At 40.1% G+C, this 18178-nt stretch overlaps 1 protein-coding gene across 8 annotated transcripts in view; it reads left to right on the top strand.

Annotated features, from left to right (window-relative positions):
* Positions 1 to 18178, top strand: part of FAT3 (FAT atypical cadherin 3) — a 417124-nt gene that overhangs the window by 288742 nt on the left and 110204 nt on the right. For all 8 annotated transcript variants that reach the window (XR_005826271.1, XM_040583321.1, XM_040583315.1 and 5 more), the window contains exon 5: positions 17089 to 17403. Coding sequence is in view for 7 of the 8 variants with exons in the window: in XM_040583321.1 (XP_040439255.1) it covers positions 17089 to 17403 (315 nt within the window). In the remaining variant the exon portion in view is untranslated. The remainder of the gene's footprint in view (positions 1 to 17088; positions 17404 to 18178) is intronic.

Here is an 18178-nt window from a genome sequence, read left to right on the forward strand (position 1 = left end):
AGAATTCATGCTTTTTATCTCTGAAAAAAAGTTAATTCTGGAATATTTTCACATGACTTCATTTGCTACCACCATTCATATGCTCCAAATCCAGCCACCCTGTAAACATTACAGAGGGATCCCAACACTAAATCTGCCAATTCCTTTGCCCTGAGTGGACTTTGGGTTAGTATGAGATGTGCTTTTTGATCACAGGCTGTTGCACTATCTGTGGAGTCTGACAGGAGACGGTTCCCAGGATACTTGCATCTTAAGTGGTGCTTTCCCTAGATCATCTTTACCTGTGAGACTTATCGGTTTGCAGGTAGCCTCTCTGCAAGGGAAAAGCTGGAACAATTCTTTCCTTTTGCAATTTCTGTAATATTTTACTATCTTCCCTGCAGCTCTCTTCTCTCCATCATGGTGAAGTTCATCCTTATTCTTGAGGTCTACTCCCTTCAGTCACGCTGTCACTCTAGAGTAACATCATATGGGTTTTGTCAGTGCTTCATCCTCTGATTTTTTTTTTTTTGTCTCCACCTTGTTAATGCTTATATTATCCAGGGTCTCATCATTTCCAGTATTGGTGGAGTACTGAAAACTCTTTGTTACCCCAAACTGACCCCAACAGTCCATGCACTTGGTAAGAACCTCTTCCTAGTACACCTTAAATACACAGCGTTTTCTTTGAGTCTCATCACATCCCTTAGTCTTCTCACCATAGCCTGTAATGGCTTTCAATATTATGTGTTTTCCCTCTTTATTTATTCTTTTGTATTCCCAGATTGACACCCTGTCTCTCTGCCACATAATCCTTCAATATTCAGGTTGAGGAAAAAAGACATACCTGAAAGGGTAGGAAAATGTCATGCAAAAACCTGATAGTCTGAATATTTTTTTTTCTTTTATTTTATTTTTTTTTTTTTTTTTTATGGCAGAAGTGCATCATTGTGTAAAATGTACTAAAATAAGATTGGAGTATTCAGCATAATTTGTAACATGACACAAATCAAAGTATTTACTAGACACCTAGAGATAAGAAAACCTAATCGGGTTGAGAATCAGTTTAATAAGCATATTTGACACCTTTTTTCTCCCTATATATATTATCATGGAACATAAGAATCCTAATGCTTTTCTTATCTGACTTCAGCTTGATAATAATCAGAGACCAAATAATTCTTTTGCTTTTTATGAAGATATGATTTAAACAGAGAAGTACAAAGGCCCTAAAGCATCGAGTGCTATGAAATCTGCCCTCAAAGGCAGTAATTTTCTTTTTCCAGCCTAACAAATTTTGGTTGTCAGGAAACAGATTAATCTCCTCATTCTGAAATGTAATATTGCTGTTTGCTAATTTCTCCTGATACAGAGATGCTGAAAATGTTATCATAGCAATCCTAGAGTACATTTTATGTTTTGGCAAAAAAAATACATTCTTTGGCAAGGAATATTCTAAATACTCAAAAGCAAGTATTTGCATGAATAATTGAGAGTAAAAATGTCAAAATCAAAATAATGAATTATTTTTTCTCACATTTCCTGGGAAAGTGAAAATACAAATATTACTAATAGCAGTCTGCCAGTTTATGGCTTTGACTTTCCTGAGGACCAGCATGTTATCCTTAATCCAGATACCAACAAATAGCGTAATACTTTCAGTCATAGCCTCAAATATATTTGTTTTTCCCCATTAATCTTGTTTCTTTCCACTATCCTTCCAGATAATTTTAAAGGTGTTGTATAAATAAAAATGTGTAATTAACCCTCAAGGCCAAAGAGCTATTATGAAGACTTAATTGAAAAAAACATGGAGAATTTAATCGCATGGTTTTATATTGCCACACTTCTAAAAAAACCCAAACCAACAGATGACCACAGCTTAAAAAACACTTGACAATTTCTAGAAACTCGCAAGTTTATACTACATATTTTACCTAAGCAGAGATGATGCTTTATTATGTGATACATCAAAGTATGCTAGAGTGGCATGGCCTCGGTTGACTGAGAGAGATGCAGAAGTCATTGAGACAAGTGCATTAGCTTGGTCTCAAAAGAAGGCCTTAACGTATAGCAGAAGGAATAAAAATATTAACTGGCACATGAGGTTCACTTGCATATAGTCCTTATCCTCCTCACCAAACCCTTTGTGTTGAAATGGACCTGCTCAGATTCTCTCTAACTTTGGCCATATGTTTGTGGGATTAAATTAAATACCAAAGCCCAGGGTTTGTCTTTTTCCATTGGCATTTACCACGTTTTCGTATATTTAAGGATTTTTCATTATTTCTGTTGCAAACTACTAGATACTGCCAGAGTGCAGCCTTAACTGTAGCACCTCAGCCAGAGAACACCGTTTTAAAAAGTGAAATAATATTTGCTTTAAATGCTTCTCTTCAAGCATTTAATCCTCATAGTGTCCAACTCTCAGTTAGAAAGTATCAATTGAAACTTGTGGCTTTTTTAATAAAAAGCATTGCAGAATCACAGGACGGTCAGGGTTGGACGGGACCTCTGGAGATCATCTCTTCCAACCCCTGCTAAAGCGGGGTCACCCAGAGCAGGTTCTGAATGTCTCCAGAGCAGGAGACCCCACAGCCTCTCTGGGCAGCCTGTGCCAGGGCTCTGTCACCCTCAAAGGAAAGAAGCTTTTCCTCATATTCAGATGGAACATCCTTTGTTTCAGTTTGTGCCTGTTGCCCCTTGTCCTGTTGCTGGGCACCACTGAAAAGAGCCTGGCCCTGTCCTCCTGACACTCGCCCTTAAGGTATTTGCAGACATTGATGAGATCCCCCCTCAGCCATCTCTTCTCCAGGCTGAACAGCCCCAGCTCTCCCAGCCTTCCCTCACCAGGGAGATGCTCCAGTCCCCCCATCATCTCTGTAGCCTCCGCTGGCCCCTCCCCAGTAGCTCCCAGTCTCTGTGGAACCGGGGAGCCCAGCACTGGACCCAGCACTCCAGGTGCGGCCCCACCAGGGCAGAGCAGAGGGGGAGGACCCCCTCCCTCGACCTGCTGGCCACCACGCTCCTCCTGGTGCCCCCCAGGGTCCCACTGGCCCCTTGGCCACAGGGCACACCGCTGGCCCATGGGCACCTTGCTGCCCACCAGCACTCCCGGGCCCTTCCCCGCAGATCTGCCCCCCAGCAGGTCACCCCCAGCCCCTGCTGGTGCCTGGGGCTGTCCCTCCCCAGGGGCAGGACCCTGCTCTGGCCTTTGCTGAAGGTCACTGGGTCCCTCTCCGCCAGCTCTCCGGCCTGCCCAGGCCTCGCTGGATGGCAGCGCAGCCCCTGGGGCACCAGCCGCCCCTCCCGGTGGGGTGTCACCAGCACACGTGCCGAGGGGACACTGTCCCCTCATCCAGGTCACTGATGTGTAAGAAGTCTGACATGTACAGAAGATTTTGGTTTTCTGCAGCACAGGGAGGGTACCTGGTGATGGATGACACTGGTGACGGGACGCCCAACTTCCAGCAAGCTGCTGAGCTCCTGAAAGAAATCCTTGCTGCTGCAGCACAGTGCTCAGCATGAGGCAGTCATTTATCCTGCTTCTTGACGGAGCAAACTACCCTACTCGGAGCTGTGGGCTGTGTTTTCAGTACCTCATTCAGTTCTTGCGGGGCTAATTTGGTGTTCCTTCCTGATCCTCCATGCTGTAGCATGTACTGAGATCTACCTCAGGACTTCCTAATTTGGGACACACACCCTGATTTCTCTGGGGTGCAATACACTCCACTAGCCCTTCGATGCCTAAATAGCAGTATCTGAATAAATTACCATTCATGTTCTGTTTTCTAAAAGTTATTGGGCACACATTCACCAGACTTATATAGCCAAACAGGAATTACATCTTAAACTTCACATGATTGACAAACTGCCTCTGCTGCACCGAGCCTGTAAACAAGATTTAGATATTTTGTCAGACCAGTAATCCATAGATTAGACCTGCTGTTAATACCCTCATTTCTAAAGCTGGATGCACTTTTGGAGAACAAGTACATTTATATTTTGTATACAATTTCTCAAAGGAAGCAGTGGCAGCATCTATAGATTGTGCCAGCCAGGACCCCACATCATGAGTGAGCATCTGCAGTCCTGACCCCAGCATTTAACCATGAGGATTAGCACATGGCACTGACACATCTGATCTCTCTGTGCCAAGGGATTACGCCTCCTGTACGGATCCTGACAGGATGCACTTGTGCTGTTCAACAACTCTCACAAATCAGGAGCTTTCTCACGGCTATTTCCAGCAAAGTACCGGCCCCTTTAACACCTCCTGAGACAATCTCAAAGCAGCTTCTGAAACTTTGCTTTTTCAATCTCTTCTGCTTCAAATCAACAAAGCTACTCATTAGAGGGACTCCTCCTGCGTCCCCCCTTTAGCTCCCTTCACCTAGTGAGGGCTAATTGGAGGCCCATAAAACGAACCCAGGAAAATTCTCCTTCTTCTCCCACGTATCAATCCTGCCCTACCAAATTGGGCATATTGCCTCATGCAGTGTTTTATTGTCCCCCAGACCACATTATTGGCGGGGCAATCTCACAAAGGTTAATAGCATTACTGGGTTGTCTCAGTCTGACATTCTTGCGCATCACTCTAAATCCAGTCGTTTTACTAGTGGCGTTAGACATCTCTACTGAAGTTAATTGGATGCTACTTGCCACTGAATTCAAACACAGTTCTATAAATTGTGACTACTTGTAGCTGATTGCCCCTGCTCTTAACTTTCATTTCACAACTGGGAAAAGTATGTGTGGGTTGATATACCTGGCTTTTCAGCCGTGCTCTTTGGTATTTGTAATCCAATTACCTTGGCCATTCATTCACTCCAGCTGTCCTCCCTTTGATATGCTGTGTGTCAACACCTCCCCTGTATACTGACCTAATGGGAAAATAAACAGTAAATTATGAGCCTGTATAAATCCATTGAAGAGCTACTGTGACTTCATAAAGCATGGAAGTGAAACTGAAGTGATTTATGCAGTTGCTGGTGTCCCAAGTTGGACATGCTGCTCTGTATTTTCAGAAGGTCCCAGCTTACTGGAGCCTGGCAAGATAAGTATCTGTTGAGGGCTTTGCGGTCCATGTGGTAAGCACATGAACCTTGAAGGCTGTGCATGGTAAGATTTTGATATTACATTCTTGAATAAATGGTTGTTATCAGTAGAAAGCAGTAAATTTATATTAGCAATTTTTGATTAAATATGTCCTTTCCCCAGATGGAAAGCACGCTTCCTAGGCTCTGCTTACATTTCACTGACCCTTTGCACAGCAGTGAATGCCATCCTGTGGCTGCAAAAACCAAATGCATGTTAAAGACTAATTCAGTAGAAGAATCACAGTGCTAAGAATATTTTAAAAGTTGCCATATTTTAAAATTCCTCCTGCACTGCAGGAGTAGAATGTCAGCTTCTTATTATTCAGACACGTAAAGATCCCTTTCCAGGACTGCAGACGCTGTATAATTAATTAATTATAATAATATTAATTGATTAATTAATATTAATAACCTGAACATTTTTAATGCGTTCTGAGGGTTACTCAGGGAAATTAACTTTTTGGGCCAGGATTTTTTTTTTTTTCCCCAACACATTTGGAACGTTAAAACATTAGGACAGGTTTTCCTGTTGTATCATTGCCCCTAAATGACCTTGTTCCTCTAGGCACACCTACTTATTTATGTTGGCAGTAGGTCTTGACATATTCTGAAAATTATTCATATACATTGCTGTACACAGGATCACTGGCTATAATGTAACGGATTCAGCCAACAGGGGAAAAAAAAGTAATGTTAGAGAAAATAATTACATATGAAGCTGCTGTTTCTTTAAAGTAAACAGAAAATCCTATATTTGCCAAGGTGTTAAAGTAAGATTCTTTTTTATCATCAGTAGTCAGTTATAATGCATACAGTGGTTCTGGTGCTGCAGTCGTACACATCTCCTCTACACTTTAGTCGAAGGCTTACAGCTTCCAGGTACTTGTGCAACTGGAGTCCAGGGCTGGACAGAAGCTGAATGAGAAAGAAAAACTACCGAAAGGGGGTTGTTAAGCTCTAGATGCAACCCTGTTCTCACCAAAGTCAATGGGAAAATTCCCACTGATTTCCGAATCAAAGGATTTCACATCTGGCCAGGTCCTTCTCCACCAAGAAGATACCTGTAATTCTTTGGCTGCTCAGACAGCACGAGCTTGGTTCAGCAGGGAAACAGTTTTGGACTTTCTCTGTGCGTCTCTAGCCATGCAGCATGTGCGGATCCCACCGTCCATGGTGCAGTTGGGGGTGCTGAGGCTGTTCAGGTGTTGGTGGAGGTTTGTAGAGGTTCAGTAGAGCTGGAAAGAGAACTACACTGACTACACAAAAAATAGGATTACAGTGGACTGGTCCCTAAGTGTACACTTAGCTGTGTCAGTCTTGTCTAGTGAAAAAAAAGCAAGGTTGTTACTATGTCTGATGAAACACAGAGTCCTAATGCACCCATCAGGGAAGGGACTGATGGCTCTCATCCTTTATCACCAGAACACTTATCTGATTTTCAGTTTCACATCTTTCATACCAGACATAATACCTGAGCCCATTTTCCAGGCTGAGTTTTCAAAGCTGGAAGCTGAATTTGGAAAAAGCAAAAAGGTAGTCCAAGAATGTGAGTTCTGCTTCAAAATCAGAATCTACATTTTTCCCTTGTGTGTAATTCCATGCTGATTCTCAGCCAGCTTGTAAAATTGACCACATGTCAATGTAAACTGTATATTTATGGGACACTTAAAATTGAAGACAAGTGGAGACTGAGATAATAAGGCTTGTCTGTGTTGCCTGTTAGATGAAACTGTGATTAAATATGGCCCAATTAATGCTTATTATCTGTCTAAAATTAATTTGTCACAGAAAGTTGTGAAGTAGGCATGAAGAAGTAGAATTTTATTATTGCTAAAATCAAAGCAATTATTGATGTGGTTTACTTTAACCTGGTCTGACAAAACCAGGATGATATTGTCATTAAAAAAAACTGCCTTGGGAAGAGCCCCAACAACAAGCCGCCTTATTTATTCTTATCTCTTTTACCTTATTTACCTTATTTTTCATACTGATTTTCTGAGCATTTTTATACTTTTTATGGTATTTTAGGATGTAGTCCTCATCTGACTCCAAAAATTACTTTATTCCAAAATGCGTAATTGCTGTCATATTGTCCTCTAAGTTGATTAAAATTTTACTTTGCATCTCATTGCTAACCAAAGAAACTTCTATCAAATAACTTGAATATCACAGAAAATATCATGTCTTCATTTTTTCCTTTTAGATTAATGAAAATGGTCAAGGCAATCTTCCTGAATGACTATTCAATAAAGCCAGATACATTTCTGAGACCTAAAATAGACATTTTTGCTTTTTGCAAATTTAGAATATCTCTACAGGATCAAAAATTTGGAACAGCCTGTACCCCTTAAAAGTCTGATTTTATATACTTGCTACCTGGCTAAGAAATGAATTTTTTATTAATTGGGTTTTTAACTGGTACGCTTTATTTTGAACATAAAACTTTAGAAGCTTCATTTTTTACCCTGAGAAAACTAAATTGCATTTAAATGTCAGAGGCTACTTGTCAGGCCATCAGCTATAAAACTGTCTTTGAAATGTTTTACATGCATGTGTGGATGGAGAGCATTCATTATTTCTTGCATATTGTGGGAAAATAGTGTAAGATGGAAATTGGGTATTTTCAGCATTTACTGATGGGACACAAAGTCTTTTACCTTGAGATCAATGGTTCTGGCTTTGCTTATTTTTGGTATTGATGACAGGCTTGCTGGTAAGTGATGAATTCTATGTAAGGATTTTTCTTAAGGGGAGGTGCAGGAAATAAGTTACTATCTGTAGTGAAACTGCAGAATTTATCACCAAAATTGTAGTTATGCAATTGCATTTTCCTTCAGTGGCCAAAACGTCTTAAAAAATCTCCCCCATCCTGACTTGGGGACCTGGCATGCCTCTCTTTGTTTTGCTCTCTCACCACCATCACTCATTAACCATCTGCCTTTTGGAGGATTTTGTTTTCTTTTGGCAGTTCATTTTAAACACGGATTATTTCAGTAGCCCTGTTCATAGCACAGATGCACAAACAGTTTATTGATAGGTGAAGGTGGCTGCAAACTGGTGACAAGGAAAGAACAAATGGCTGGAGGAGGAGCTCGAGATGGGGCTGGATGCATCTTAGCCTGCCTTTCTTCCAGAGACAGCGTGGTGTCATCCTCTATTAGCACAACCAAGTGCTGCTTGCTAAAGCAATTTGAGAAAAAAAAAAGTTTTATCTTTCTTTTTGAAAATATTTGTTCTGCTTCATATAGCAGGATAGAATTTGGATGCAGTTTGCCTATAAAGTAAATAAGGAATTACAGTGTATATCTTTCATCTCATTGGTTGCCGAATAAATCTATTCCCTCCTAAGTAATAACAATATTGTTTCAAGACTGGCCATCACAGAGGCTCACCTAAAGGTGTTTCATCCAATGTCAGCAGACACTGGCTGTCAGCGTGGCAAAAATTGTTTAGAAGTAAGTCTTAATATTATTGTTTAGGAGAGAAGATGGGATTTCCTCTGAAGACTGAAAGTTTTAGTTGAAGTTATTACTCTATTATAACAGAAACAGCATGCCACAATATTTCTAGAGGGCATGCAGTGCAAGCTCCTTCGTACTATATCTTTTCTTTGAGGAGGTTCAACAGCCTGTGCCACATTAGCATGAGGCAGTGCTGCTGACTTACTGCAAAATAGATGGAGGGCTCTTGTCACACACGGGAAATCACCTGCACCAAATTTGAGAGTTTCTGCTAAAAGAATTGCTATGCCTTCATCTCCCATCAGTTTGAATACCTGGGGACCTGTACTACAAACTGATACAGCTGCACCCAAGTAAGGATGTAAAGTATATATTGTTTTGCTGCCTGATTAACTTCACAGTGACTAGTACTATAGCTTGATTAAATTTTGGCAATGTATCAGCATGTATTTTTGAGCACAGCATTTTTGCTGATCATTAAAACATAAAATGAATTATTGTTAGGAAAAGATCTTGGAAGCATGGATAAAATCTTGTGGCTTTATTAACAGCCAGGATGTTTTTCTCACATGATTACACATATTGACTGGTCTAATACAAAAAAGGAAAGATTGGGAATGTGTAACAGTCTTCATAATTTTGAGTGAACTTCGGAGAGGGTATTTGGTTCCTGTTTATAGTAAAGATGAGAATCAAGTGACTTGTGGATAGAAAATTAAGAGTATTTAAATGTTTGAGAAAAGGTCAGTACAGTCAGCTTAGAACTTGAGGCACACCTTTTCTGAGGCACAAAAACTGAGAGCTACTGTATTTCCTGAGTGTTGAGATAAAATTTTTGGAGAAAGGCATTATCTGTGGAGGTAGATCTGATAGAGGGGAGCTTATCAATATTACATCACATGTGTTTCTTATCACAAAAAAAGCAAAATCCATAAATGGCTGAAGTAGATATTCAGGTATGAATGGAATTAAAATTGACATAGAGATTACTACTAACATTAAACTTCATAAATATCTTAATTTGCAAGCTTTATGTTATTTAAAGCTGCTTGATGTGAAATATTCTCAGATTTGATTGCTACTTATTTTCTGTTCACAATGCTCTCTGATTATAATCTTCACTATCAGCAGGAGCTAAAAACCATCTTCAAAGTTTACTGTGAAGATCAATACACAACTTTTATCTTCTTTCTCATTTAGAGGCTATGAGGGTAGTTATACTTCTGTTTGGTAATAGGTTTTTCCTAAAGAGGTTCCATGTGCCTATAAAAATTATTTTTAAGCGATTGCATATCAGTCTTTATCTTCTTTTTAAGGTGTCGGTCTGAAGGTGGGTAAATGTTCTTGGGTCCAGATATTATCAGAGGACTGTTTGGAGTGTATCCTTCTGCTTTCCAAATTTTTCTTCATTATATGCTGGAGTAGCAAGATTCATTATTCTAGCCTTATGAACAAAGGAAGGAAATTCTTGATGTACTCAGAAGACCGTTACAGTTGATATTTGGAGACTGAGGTTGTTGTTTCTACTATGATCATCTCAAATTTTCCAGCCTTCTAGTTATGAGCTGCTCAGCATGGGATATGGTACATGCAGTTTCATGCACCACTTCTGATGGTGGTGTTATCACCTAGAAGCTCAGGAAAAGTCTTAGCTGAGCAATGCTTTTTCTTACCAGATGATTTCTGCTGAATCATAAGTGATTACACACTTCTGTTAGTGTGTCCTGTTACACAGTAGAGGTGAAGATTTTCCATATTTAACTCCACCAGTGGAAGTAAGAGGCACATCTGGTTTTCTAGAAAGTGACTGGCTTAGAGTCACTTGGGCGAAGTTTTATCTACTGTTTGTCAAAAAGAAAATTATATGAGCTTGGCCCTGAGTACTATGATTTTCTTCTTACTTAGTGAAAAGCGCAAGATACGTTCTGAGATTGTTTGAAGGAGCTGCTATGTTAAAATAGCATATGTTGTCCTAGGAATTTAATGGAGTGGTGATTGGTTCTGCACCTTCCTTCGCATTATTGATTGAAGAACACTACAAATACAGTCTGATGCACAAAGGTTGCCAGGATCTCCAAGATGTAATGAACTTTAAAAGCAATGCCCATGGAAAATTACTGTTTCTCCTTTGGAGTCACTGTCAAGAGCTATGCAGATCCTTCCTTGTATTGTTACTAAAGCTAAAATGCAAGTCTTAAGTTTCTTTTCAGAGTTTATGACTCATTTACTGTTTCAATTTTCAAAAAAAGCTCGTAGAATAACGTGTAACAGAATAAATGTAGTAGTAGTAGTAGTGTTTCTGGACCTTTAAGTCACCCATTTTGATATTTCATTCTGCCAGGTCATTTAGTTACCATCTCTGGTCTTAGTACTGTGAGTCTGACAAAAGCTACAATTTGAAGCCTCTTTCTTCAGTACGGTCTTCTAATATTTAGGTTTGCAGATACTGCAGGGAGCATTTAACTCCAAATGAAAAAGCTTGCCTTCCTTCCTTCCTGTCTTTTGGCAATACAGCGTTGAAATTACCTGATGTCATCATTAATTCTCAAATGGTATAACAGACCATTATGCATCGTTTTATAGCTTGAATGTGGCTGGAAGCCATTGACTTTCCTAATCAGCCACCTAGAGTGTTTGTGTCAGTAATAATCTGTATTTAAAATGTACTCTAAATTATTTATTTCTCATAGCTGGCCAGAGTGAATGTATTAATTTTTTTATGATTGAAAACAGGAGTTCCCAGATTAGCACATTGTAAAGGAAATAAGGAAATATGGATCATATTGATATGATTGGCACTCTTTCCTGCAAGAAGTGTTTAAGTAATTTGTCTTTTGGGACAGCACTACATTCTGTTAGGATAAGTGAAATAAGCAGCTGCCCACTCCTTTTCCATAGATCCCAAATAAAGGATTAGAAAGAAAAGGCGTCTAGTCTGCTACAGCTAACTGAGTATTTGTGTTGAACTAAAAGAAAAAAACAACTTTTGTACCTTTTTTTCTTTCCTATTTGGTATATCTTTGAGCTACGCTGCCTTCACTTTGTAGCAATAATTCAACATGTACATCAGTAATATCATGCATTTTAGAAGAAATATTTCCTTGTAAGAATTTAGCCACAAATTTAGCCTCTCTCTGAAGTAGACAGTGATAGTAATTCAGTGTATTTGACTTTAAAGTTCCATTCATCCCTCGATGAGCTCTCCTTTATAATCTTTTATTTCTCTTACTTGGGCTGAATTCCAGAGACTCTTACAATAGGTATTGCAGCTCGTTTGTGCATTGGCAGAAGAAACAAACCCATTAGTCACTAACAGCAGGGGTATGCCTCAGCTCTCAGGCTCCCTTTGATCATTTTTCTGTCTCCAGTAACTCAACCGATTTCTCTTTTCTGAAGTTTTCAGAAGCAACATTGGCACTTCTGGTTGGGGGAAGGGAAGGAAGGGAAGTCCGTTACCTGAAAACCTCATTATGCACACTCCTCATATGAGATGCAGGCATCTCAGCTCCCTCTTTTTGCGTTGAGTAGTTATCACATGAATGAAAATAAACAAGCAAATACGACATCTTCAGCATTTTGCAATGCTGATGACAGTAATGTGGCAGTTCCTCTTAACTTAAAAATTGGGTAGGCTGAGTATTTCCTCCTCCCAAGGAATTATATGGAAGAAGATTCTCATTCTTCTCAAGGCTTGATAGCTCACATTGAACACCTGCTGGTCGTCTTGTTATACTTGTTGAAGTAAGATCCCTGCCAGCTACTCTCTCCAGCTGAGATAATAATTATCTTGGAAGTCATGAGCTTTTGTTAATGAGACTCAATATTGTACTTTTAATTCAGGAGGGTGGTCCTCACAGTTACATTCATATTCTGAAAAAAATCAAGAGCTAAACCTTCTTCAGTTAAGTGTCACAGTCCAGTTCATAGGAAGAGTGACTGTCTCAAGGCAAAATTATTTTTGTCACCAGCATTAGAGGCTGCTAGACTGATGTTGTGTTTTAGCTAATACTTCCATGGTAGACGTTCCTCCGTGGCTTCCCCATCGTCATAAGAAGACGAGATTTTCATATCTAACATTCCAGCTGTTGTATGTTAACAGTGTTGACCTTGGTTTTCATTGAGAAGGTCCACTGCTATGGAAATCTCTTTGTAGTTAAAAATCTGCAGACTTGAACATAAACATGAATATGAAAGAGTATCTCTCAGTCCTGTTGGACAGGTAGTCTTAAAGTCCATTGACCAAACCTACTGAAGCAGATCCTGCAGAAGAAATGGAAATTGCCTTACTTGGATTTTGGAAGTTCTGTCATTATACTGGATTTGTCATACTCTGCAGGAGATATTTTTGTGTGGTTTTCCTCAACAATACATCTCTGATGTAAGAAGAGGGAATTTCAGGAGGTCTTGTCCTGATCCGTCTAGCTGAAGGAAGCACTGTAAGGGATGTGTGAATGTTGTTACTCTAGCAAAGAAATTTCCAGGTAACCAATAGCTATATGTGTATTGGCTGACATGGTTCAGTGAAGTCATAAAAAGTCAATGTAAAGCCAATGGGTAAATGCAGACTCCTGACAGAAAGTGCTCCTTTAATGAAGAAAACTGTAGTGGAACTGTAGTTTGTGGGGACACAGCAGTGATTCTTAAGATTTCACCATGAAAGTGGTATATATAAAGTTCATATTATTGTTGCTGTCTGATGACATCAGACCCCATTAAATATGTTGTCACTTTCCTTTTACTATACTCCACCCCTGGTGAATGGACCAACCCTTTGTATGGTTGGTCAGAGAGTCAAAATTCCGCTGCTTTTTTGGCCATGTCCCAGCTTTGGGAGGCTGTATCCTCTGTTAGGCTGTGTTGGCCCAGCATGAGCAGCGATATCTAAGCAGGACAGAGGAGATAGTAGCTGGCTGGTCCATCTCAGGTTGCACATGGGCAAGAAGCAGCATGTCAGCACCCATTGTCTGGATACCAGACCTGCCACATAGGCTCGAGAAGGTGTTCAGCACTTAGGAAGGCACATGCTGAACAAGCAGCCATTCCTCATCTCCTCTGGGAAAGCTTGAGTTCTGGTCCTCACCATTTCCCCATCCTGATTACTGCGATCCACCTCGTTAAGTTTTTGATGGCATGCCGTGACAAGCATATATTGAGACATTCTGTCATTCATCTATATCACCTTTCTTGTCTAGTTTTTTTTTCCCCATCGTGTCATCTGCAGGTTTCCAAACAAAAGAACCTCACTGGTCCTGAATTATATCTTCTCTCCTGGCAAGCTCTCCTGCGCCTTGCACATCTGCCTTTCACATTTCCAGAGATAGCAGCTGTGAATTAGCTTTTGTATCTCTGTCCTAAAAGCGTCCAACCTCCTTCCCCTCCCTGGTTACTTTTCAGTAATTTCCAGCTGTTTAAGGATTTTGCTGAGAACTGCGGTAATGGTTGAAGCAAAATTGCCTTAGTTAGAGGGGCCCCTAACTGCTGATGTGATACAGTGTCCTGATGGAAACAGTATTTGCAGAGCAGTGTGCTGAATGACCTCCCTAGTCCTCCTCATTTCTATCTGGGAACAATTTGGAACTGGCAGCAGTTATTTTGTCTTAATGTGTTGTCATGGAGGTTTTTGCTGTAGGAGCGGAGGAAATTTTTGCAGCTCTTTTACCCTGTTTATAGCTGGAACCTGAAAATCCAGGCTAGGGTCAGGCTGATGGAGCAGAAAAGAGGGTTCAGTTGGGGCATGAATTTGCAGGTGTGGAAATAATCACATCGCTGGTTGTGAGGGTGGCTTAATTAATTAATTTACATGCCTACAAAGAGAGAGCTTTAACTCACACTTAAGCTCCCTGTCTGGCACTCAGAGCTTTTTGAGCAGAGCTGGAGCCTGTCATTTTGAAAAGTTTTGAGTGTTACCCAGAGAAAAAGCCTTAGCTGGTATGTAACATTTTCCTCTCCAGGGATGCAAAGTTTTAGACAGAGTAGAATTTACTAACTTCAGGCCTTCTATGTTAATTTCTGTTAATTAGCTGACATTTCATGTTATAGCCGTTACTATTTTCAAATAGCTGTCAGCAAATATTTTCAGTGCAACTTTTTCTGTTATTGAATGGATTTCCCACAAGTTTGGACTTACAAAAACAAACAAATGCATGCACATATTTACTGCCACAACACCATGTTAGTAAGTATTTCAGCAGTAACCTAACAAACTGTGAGACTGTGTATTGGTAAGGCAGGAGGACGGCTTTGCTTCTTGAGCGGTCTCTTGACTTAAGTACGTTTTTTATCATAGTCACTTGACTCTTTATACCATTGTGGTTTTCAGGGATTGTATTATTGTTAGTTGTAAACTTTTTAAACACCACCCCCACCATTTTTTGTAGGTGACTGCTAGCAGGTTGAAGAAAATGTCATTTTTTAAAAGAAGTTGAGTGGTATTCTGTTCAGAAAACAGGAGTTTCCTGAATCTTACTAGTATTTTCTATGCATTAAGAACATTACCCTCCAAAAAAAGCATTTTGTTAGTATTTTTGACCAGCATTGGAGTGTGTCTCCAATTATTTCTGTGCTCTACACCCTGTATTGCCTGGCATCACTGGTTATTTTGTCTGTGGAGGCAACTGAAATCCTGGAAAAGGCTTTTCTTTGTTAACCTGTGCTCCTGCCAAGAGCTTGGCCGGTTGCAGCAGGCTAGAACAAACGTAGAGGGGACCAGCCTCTAAGTGGGGCAGAAGTTATTTATTGCTGAAAGCCTGTAGTAAGAGAATTGGCAGAACTGGGTTTTGTTTGCTGCAGAAGCTCTGAAGTTCTCCTGCGGTAGTGGAGAGGCTCAGGTCCCCAGCCATGTCACTCTCACCAGGTGAAAAGGCAGATTCACAGCCATGTGTGCAGCCTTTCGGCATTATAAATGCTATTTTGGAAAGTGTAGTGAGTGGGAACTGGATGGCTGAGAACACTGGTAATGAGCTGCAGGTCCTTTCCTCTGACGCCCTCGCCAGTGAGTGACAGATAGCACGTCCCTGGCTTTGCAGGATGGGGCTGGTCCCTGTCCGGCTCTCAGCAGTCATCCCCATCATGAGGCAGTGAACCCAGCTATGCTAATGGCCAGTGCTGGTGACAGTCTTAGGAAGAGGTCTGAGGCTGATGCATGCTGCTGGGAGGACAGGCTCCACTCTCCACATGAGTTATGGGCTGATTTGGAGGATTCAACAATGCCACAATATATTGCCATACCATTTCTTTTTCTGTAAATGCGGTGGTTCAGCCCCTAAGGTTGTCAGTCTGCTCCCTTTCGCTGCATCAGTTTTTAAAAGTATGGTGAAATACAGGAAATGGAAAAGGTCTTTGACCTTTCTCATAGAATATTTTGAGTTTTTTCTGCTGATCTCAGCACTAAATCAGGGTTACCCTACGTTTAGATTTCTTGTCACAAGGAGGAGACAATGCCAAGGGACTTTGTTCCCAGAAAATTTTGCTTTGCCTAAGGATTAAGGATTGGACATCAGGACTCTGATTTGCAAGGGAACACAGAAACATTAAGGAAAAATAAAGCATTAGCAGCCGATGTACAGTGACTGGTATGAGCAGGGAAGGGTGCACTATCATCAAAAATTGCTACTGTGGGAATTGGCATGTTAGCATAATGTACCTGAAAGGGAAATCTGAAGTTCTTTCATGCAAACAGAAATAACTTTCTTCTTTGTTTCTTTCTCTTTAAAAAATGCTATCGAAATATTGAAGGAGAAGTTTGAAACATATTGATTGCATTTTGAAGGCATATTATTAAATCTCTGCTTGTTGATCTTGGATCATTTAATTTTTACATTGTTTCAGACTGAAAATTATTAGTAATTATTCTTTAGTTGCAGCTAAATTACTAATTAACTTTTGCCTCAAAGATTTTATTTCTTATGTGTTTCTGGCAGTACAGTGCACTCCATGCAGCAGAATTTTTTTGCTATCTGCCTCACTGTGCTCCTTACAATCATATAAAGCAGTTTTGGAATTAATGAGCTGTCACATCTCAGGTAATGAATGAAAAGAACTGACAGAAATCCTTTTGTTGTTTACGAAATTCCACATAATTAATGAGAAAAAAGTGACAGAGATTCTTTTAGGGTTTAAGAAGAAATGCATCTTTCAAATTCATTGTGTGACTGAAAAACTTTAAAATATGTTTGCAAAAAAAAAGCAGGGATCCTGCATAATGGGTTAATTCCGGTTCTCTCTTTTGAGATAAACTTTCAGAACTTGAGATAAAAGGATTTTATGTTTTGAGAAATAGATTCCTAGTCCACAGGTTCCCTGTTCTAGGTTCATCTCAAAAGTAAAAAAATCTTCTGGATTCTTGTATTTGCCATTGTGGGCATATTTGAGTTTGACACTGAGCACATTTATAGCGAGCATGTCTTATGTACACAGGAATTCTGTGTGCTAAACTGCAGGTCAGGTTTGGAGAGGGAAGAGCCTTTCCTTATGTCTTCTGGTTTTTCCAGTGTATGAAGTCTCATCTCACTGTACCTATTCAGAATAACCCTTACTGCTGTTTTTTTCAGGTAACTGTCTCAGATGGGGGCACATCTCCCAAGCAGTCCTCAGTTTGGGTGGTGGTCCAGGTTCTGGATGAGAATGATAACAAACCTCAGTTTCCAGAGAAAGTCTATCAGATCAAGCTGCCAGAGAGGGACCGTAAGAAAAGAGGGGAGCCAATCTACAGAGCTTTTGCTTTTGACAAAGATGAAGGTCCTAATGCAGAAATCTCGTACAGCATTGTGGATGGAAACGATGATGGGAAATTTTTTATTGATCCCAAAACAGGGATGGTTTCTTCCAGAAAGCAGTTCACAGCGGGGAGTTATGACATCTTAACAGTAAGTGCTCTTTCATTGACATACAAGCACATGATTTCACTGATATTTTTTTTCAGAAATAGGCCCTTCTCTATAAAGAGTGATATATGACTGTGTTTAATGTATGACCTATATGTAAGATCTGACCGTATTAAGAAATATAGTATTCTCATACAACTACTGCCAAAAAATTGAGTCTGAGAGAGCGTTCATGCTATTGCGTGTAGCGAGCTATTCTCAGACTATTCAGTCAACTCATATATTGCTGGCATAAGTCATTCCCTTTAATAGACAGAAATGAAGACCAAGGGCTTGACTGCTTGCATGTATCATGTTGAACTGGGCAGATAAAGCTACGAATGGTTATCCACCTACTGTGTGGACACAATTGCTTGCCCTCCTGGAAAGATCTTGATACCATCCAAGTTAGGGAAGAGTACTGTGTACTCTTATGTTGAAGTACCCTCTCACCACATTAAAGAGTGTTAAGTATGGCAGCAATGTCAGTTAAAAGAAAGCTGTCAAAATACTTCTGCCAGAACACAAACTATATAGACAAGGTCAAAGAAAGAAAGAATACAGGATGGTGGTGTTGATATAAAGCAACGAAAGACTTGAATGTGCACTCTTCATCTACAGCAGTAAGACAACCAGTTGTAGTAAAGGAGTTGACAAAAAAATGTCAGAGGTCCGCGGTCTGGCCCATAATGAAGGAAGCAATGTCACTTATAGTAATAGGTCTCTGTTGGGATACCTTCATAGGGTTGGAAACTGTGACAGGAAAATGAATAAATAT

This window comes from Falco naumanni, chromosome 2, assembly GCF_017639655.2.
Source record: "Falco naumanni isolate bFalNau1 chromosome 2, bFalNau1.pat, whole genome shotgun sequence".
Classification (NCBI taxonomy): Eukaryota; Metazoa; Chordata; class Aves; order Falconiformes; family Falconidae; genus Falco; species Falco naumanni.